General features: G+C 42.1%; 1 protein-coding gene across 1 annotated transcript; it reads right to left on the bottom strand.

The window, feature by feature from the left end:
- Positions 1-2,914: 2,914 nt before the first annotated feature.
- Positions 2,915-6,472, bottom strand: LOC127768332 (sinapine esterase-like). The gene is made up of 5 exons (XM_052293888.1): positions 6,163-6,472; positions 5,669-5,899; positions 3,699-3,850; positions 3,301-3,574; positions 2,915-3,192 (listed from the first exon to the last, which is right to left on the bottom strand). The coding sequence occupies exons 1-5, from the start codon at positions 6,470-6,472 to the stop codon at positions 2,990-2,992; spliced, it is 1,170 nt and encodes a 389-aa protein (XP_052149848.1). The 3' UTR covers positions 2,915-2,989.
- Between the last annotated feature and the right edge of the window lie 364 nt (positions 6,473-6,836).

Genomic DNA, 6,836 nt, shown 5'->3' with positions numbered 1-6,836 from the left:
GGATTGACTCACCATCCAGTATGTCCAAGGAAGGGTTGCATTCATCCATAAGAATTTGCCTGAATCAATGATCCAGAATCATTCAAGTTCACACCCATAAATCCAACAAAAAAAAATCAATCATCAAATCAGAAAAACATACCTAGACCCTGTGGTACCATCCAAAGGGATGTGGTTGTTCACTCCTTCATCCATCCAAAATCACCAGCGGCGTAAACTCGACCTGGACGGAGCAAACCAAAATCCTAATGAAGCAGTATGTGGCTTTGTTGATGCAGATACCGTTCCTCACTGACCTATTCTTCAGGTGGTTAGTTATGCATTAGCGGTAATTAATTACTTTTCAAATTAATAATACCATGCATCGTTCGGCTAATGGGTACATACTGCATGGCTCTGCACTGCCAACCCCGTTAACAGGTACGGATCTCAAAGTTAATCAATGGTATGAGGGGAGGGAGTATGTACACCCAGGTGTATATAACAGTCTTCCTATACATATATTCTCAACAATATTATGGTTGCCAATGATTCTTCATTTACTTCATTTTCTCATCACTGTTTTCATCACTTTGTGTATAAATATTTGTTTATTTTCCAGTTTCCCACATTCTTTATGGCTCATACACATTAGGCAAATACTTCAATATCAAATTATCTCAGTTGATTGGACCAAATCTATATACAAGTCGTCTTCCAGTCTATGACACATACAGGAATATAGTTAAGGACATATGATCTGCAATGATCTAATTATTTCAACAAATAAATAATTTATGTAATTAAATTTTCTTGGATATATGTTTGTCAATTAATAGGAATCATGTGATACGGAGAATTTTGTTCCAAGATTAGTACAAATAAACCCTGCCCTTTCATCTATTTTCTTCCTAACTTCTCCTTGCAATGTAAATATTAGGCAGCAACCTAACATTCTATCGATAATTTCCTACACGGTATGTTAATTTTATCTCTATTCTATAACCAGGTTTATTTGGCAAACTATTATATTTATTGTCAATAGCTCGATTGTTTAAAAGAACACACGAAATATTACTTAGCAATTCCCGCATCAAAGCGCGGGGTATCACCTAGTTTTAAAAATGATCTCATCCATATTTTTCCTATGCAATTCATCGATAGCTCATGTAAAATTGTTACCCCTTTCATGATATTTTTGCCAGACACAAATATTTTCTGAGTTGGTCAAATGACATCAAGGACAACTGTAAGATTGATTAGATCTCGTTATTTGTACTTGCGTGTACTGCAGTTGGGTTGTCCGTGAAAACTTTCTGAAGAAGAGTAAATTCGTTTCTTGGTTCATTCTAATGCATGGTGTAGCTCCTTGGTCTTGTTACACATGCCATATCACTACTATAGAAAAGGCCTTTGGTGCCGGTTGGAAAACCCCCTTAGGTGCCGGTTTTTCCAATCGGCACCACGGAGGCGGGACTGATTATTAGCAGGGGTCAAAGCTGCCGGTTGCAAAACCGGCACCTTTGAGATGCCCACGAGCCAAAAAAAAAATCGTCTCGACGCATCGAGCTGATGCATTGAGCCGTAAAGCGGATCCTAACTAATACCCAAATCCCAAAATTTTCTCAAATCCATAAACATGAACTATAGAAAATAATCCTCTGAAGAACAACATAAAATTTTGTCAAATCCATAAACACGAACTATAGTCAATAATCCTTAGAATAACAACACATCTAGATCAACAATAGATCACATATACATCAACAAATCACAAAGGAGGGAGGGGGAGAGATGGATACACCGGCGACCGACGCCGTCACACCTCCAACCGGTGGCCCCACCACCACGCTGGCTGTCTTCGCCATGCCCCACCTCCAACCGGTGGCCCCACCTCTAAATCCCCGCATCCGAGGGGCCAAATTCGGTGCAGGCCACCTCCATCCCAACGCTGCACGCCACCTCCCGCCGCCTAGGGGCGCAGGTCGCCTCCCTCTCGCACGCCATCTCCAAGCACGGGCCGCCGCCTCCCCTCCCGCTAGATCTGGCGGAGGGGAAGACGCCGTTGTGCCGCCGCCGAACCACCGCCTCCCTTCCCGATGGATCTGGTGGAGGGGAGGACTCCGCACATGCTGCCGCCGTGGTGGATGGAGGAGGAGAGGAGAAGGTAGAAGTGGAGAGGAAGAGAGAAGGAAGAAGGAGAGAGAGGAAAAAGAGAAGAGGAGAGAAGAGGAAAAAGGCGTGGTGAGTGAGTGGGTGGTGCGGTGGTCTGAGTCCACCGGTTCTGCTCGGCTCACTATATAGGTGCCTTTTTTTTCAAAAACTTATGTATCGTTTTTTTTTATGTTTTCAGTCTGTAGGAGGTAGAAAAAACACTATAGGTGCCGGTTTTAGCTGTTCCGATACCTATAGTGCTGACTCATATTAGCTATTCTGTAGTAGTGTATCAAAAATCTCGTAATATACATCCTATTCTCATGCAAATTCCATGCATATACAGAGCTAGCTATCATTGCATTTTCTGAATTAGTTTCTGGTCTAGATTGGCGTGTAGCTGATTATTCACAAAATAAATTTCAAAATTTAGAACAAACTTACTTCTTTTGTTTCAGATTATTATTTCTAATTCTAGGAAATTTAACACCAAACAAGAAAATGTCACAACTTAATTACATTTTTACCCTCATGAACTATATCCCATTAGTTTCCAAACATTAACTCTGATTATCTAGTTGTGCATTGGTGCATTAATAAAAGGTAAAATGGAAGGTCGCCTTTAAATTAATGATCAGTATTTTGATAAAAAAAATTAAATGTGAGAATGACAACTATTTTGACAACAAAAATTAAATGCTAGAATGATAACTAATCTGAAACGAAGGGAGTATATGGTATATATATGTAATTGATAAAAGTTAATTATTTGAAAGTATAATTGGCGCACACACTCGCACACACCTGTATACATATAGGTGATTAAAGTTGCTAGCACCATTATATGGATTTTGAGCTAGAAGTACATGAAATCATTTAGAAGATATGGACGGTTCAACAAATATGGTCCGTGCAACATGTGATGGGCCACGAACTTGTAAGCGGCTTCAGCGAGATGCAACCCATCCCATGATATGTGTGTCGATGGGTCGGGGCAAAGATTCATTGACGAGTTGCCACCCTTGTAGCATGCCACAAACACGATCTCCCTCTTGAACCCTGACACGAACAACAACCACCCTAAGTGATTTTGATTTTTATTTAACTATGATTGAATTCATGCCATACATCAACAAAGAAACTCTCTTTATCCTAGGACAACTTTACCGTGTATGGCAGGGTGACGGGTGATCTCTAAAGCGGTATTGTAGTAGTCACCGTAGAGTATAGTGATTGTAGGATCGTGAGGGATCCGATGCATCATGCGCTTGAGCGCATGGTTGTGGTACTCAGAGAAGTCATTCAACCACTTTATGCAGCCAAACACATCGTAGTCTTTAGGACTTAACTTGTTTCGAAACATCCCGAGATAACCTGGAACACACCCTATAGGAAAATTTCCTGGAACAATAATCGTCTTGGCTCCTAGGTCGATTAGGACCTGTATAGGCACTCAAATACCATAAAATCTAAACATATATAATGGGATGAATTGCTATAAGTAATATAAGATTTTACATGTTAGGGTTTTATTTATTGATTAGTGAGACCGAAAGGAAGCTCACCTTGATAGCGTTCTCAATCTTCGATATAACTTTTGGTACCAATGGCTTGATCTCATTGATGAAGGATCGGTTTTGGAAGAAAGGCTGATTGTAGTCGTTTCCTCCAATCTCCCCCATTATAAACATTGATTTAGACATGATTTTCTTGCGTTCTACACAATTAAAGTAGTGCAAGTGTAATTAGAATTACATTTGATAAGAGGTTTTCTCATCATAATATAAAAGACTAGTCCATTGATTTGGGAAACTATCTAGTGTATTTTAGAATAAGTGGTACACACCACCAGACTTATTTACTAAGGGCATGTGCCCTTAGGTCCCTCAGATGCTTCGTCCTACCTCTCAAACACTAAATAAAATAGTTATAACTGTAGTCATGTACAATCTCATAAAGGATCAAATCCAAATGATCTACACATTCAGAAATAAAAATGGCTGCTGATAGTAAACATATTGTTTATAGAATTGGCTTCACATTTTTTTCTTCGTTGTGTAGATCAAATTTATCATTAAATACACTTTTTACTATTTTTAAACATTTCCCACGATTATCAAATTAATGATAAATAAAGAACATGATAACTAATATCCCTTAAGTTGTAAAAATAGTTTTCCCCTATTGTTAGTTGAGGTCGTTAATTATTGTAGGTTTTTCATGTCAGTATAAACTTTGTTTACACTGGTGGAGAATGCATCTTTAGTCCCGGTTGGTAGTGCCAGGTGGCGCGGGACTAAAGATTTTTTTTTTCATTGTTTTTAACTGATTGCATATTGATTCCTCTACATCCCCAAATCATCCCCAAATCACAACATATCACAGATCGGATTAAATACATCATAAATTCTCAAAAAAATACATAAAAAATATTGGTGATATCCACAAATCATCCCCAAATCATGGCACATCACATATCAGATCAAATACATCACAAATTTTCAAAAATAATATATCACAAATTCTCAAAAAACAAATTCTTCCTCTGTCGAGCCGCCGTTGCTCCACCGCTGTCGTCACCCCCGCTTCCGCCGCCTGCTCACCGCTTCTCCTGCCCGGCCGCCACCCCCGCTTCCGCCGTCCGGTCATCGCTTCTCCTGCTCGGCCGCTACCGCCTCCCCTCCCACCAGATTTGGCAGAGGGGAGGGCGAGGCCGCCGCCTCCCCCGCCCGATCGCCGCTGCTTCTCTCGCCCCCCCCCCCCCCCCCGACCGCAGCTTCTCCCCAGCCGCCGCCGGTTATCCTAGCCGACCGCTACGAGAGAGAGGCAACTCAGGCGAGAGAGGTGGAGATCGACAGAGAGAAAGAGCGAGCGAGATAGAAGAGAAAGAGGTGAGAGAGGCGAGGAGATAGAGAGCGAGAGAGATAATTAAGGACGTGGGTGACGTGGGTCTCTCGGCCTCTCTCTCATTTTTCTGGTCAACAATTGTGGGAGAGAGATAAAGACTTGGGAGTAAAGCATCCCGAGGTAGGACGTGGGAGAGAGATATTTAGTCCAGGTTGGTGATATCAACCGGGACTAAAGATATGCAGGTGGTGTTATTGGAGGCCTGACAGCTATTCAACCAGGACTAAAGATGAGCTATTCAAACGGTTGGGACTAAAGATCATAAAGTGTCATTGGACTTATAAATCGGGACTAAAGATATTCTTAGTCCCGATTTTTATTCGTAAAGAGACTATTGTGGTTTTTGGCCAACCCAGTAAAGACCATTTCTCCAGTAATATTATATTCAAAGCGCTCCATAGAAACAATTTTTTTTTAGAAATACACTACAAACACACTCACCCCTATAAACATATACACACATCTCCTGACCTATGAACTCCTTCAAAAGACTATATCATTTTAGACCAAAATAAACAAATTTCATCTCATTTGCGCGCCTCTTTTTTTTTCTCTGAGTGTGTGTAGCCGTCTCTATAGGGAAAAATGTCTTAATTAATTAATTGTCATATATGCCGGCTTTGATTACCTTTGTCTGCGGAGGCAAGCGAGTGGAGCACGTTCTTGAACCATTCCACCTGCACGTCCAGCGAGTATGGCGGTATGTTGGTGAGGTCAAGCCCCATCTCCTCGAAGAACTCCCGCCTCAGCGCCGTCGCTCCACCCACCGCGAAGTTCGCCCCATGCCGGAAGTCCTCCGCCGCCGCCGTCTCCCGCCCGCGGAGGAACGGCGTCAAGAATGGCAGCTCCAGCCTCTCCGCTGCATTCATTCATGGCGAGCTAGCGTGTGTGAGATCGAAACGAACAGCACTACTCCCTCCGTTCCATAATATAGCACCCTAGAATCAGATGGGACATTTCATAATACAACGAATCTGGATATAGAAAGCATGTTCGGATTCGTTATACTATGAAATGTTTCGTCCGGTACTAGGTTGCTATATTATATGATGGAGGGAGTACATTGCAGCTAGCTAGCATGCACCGCCGGCGATCGCCGGCGACCGGCGGGGAGTGTGTTACCTAGGAAGTCGACGATGAGCCTGCCGTCGCTATAGCGGCCGGTGGGGCGGCCGAAGAAGGTCTCGCCGTAGGGGAGCCTGTTGAAAGAGGCGTTGGGGCTGATCGTCGCGGAGTTACCCGTGTCGGTGATGGAGTCGCCGAAGCTGAACATGCGCGTGAAGCAGCTGAAGCCGTCGTCACCGCCGGCGCCGGTCGCCAGGTGACCACCACCACCGGAGTTGGCAGCAGCGCTGGCGGAGTGCGCGCAGAGAAGAAATAGTACAGGAATCATCGTCGGCGAGGAGAGGGAGCTAGACCTAGAAGAAGCCATGAATATCTGTATAGCTGCCTCTAGTGTCTGGCGAGCTATATATCTCTTGAACGGATCGACAATTTATATATAAGTCCCTCATCACATGTTAAATTAACAAGAGATACACATGCATGCAGCGAGTAATATATAATCCTCATATTCTGCAAAATTAATAAAATGGTCAAATTAATAATGTCATACTCTCTCCGTTTCACAATGTAAGTCATTCTAGCATTTTCCATATTCATATTGATGTTAATGAATCTAGACATATATATATATATATATATATATATATATATATATATATATATATATTAATTAACATCAATATGAATGTGAGAAATGCTAAAATGACTTACATTGTGAAACGGAGGAAGTA

The sequence above is a fragment of the Oryza glaberrima genome, chromosome 3 (genome assembly GCF_000147395.1).
Source record: "Oryza glaberrima chromosome 3, OglaRS2, whole genome shotgun sequence".
Taxonomy (NCBI): domain Eukaryota; kingdom Viridiplantae; phylum Streptophyta; class Magnoliopsida; order Poales; family Poaceae; genus Oryza; species Oryza glaberrima.
This window is presented reverse-complemented; position numbering and strand designations above follow the sequence as displayed.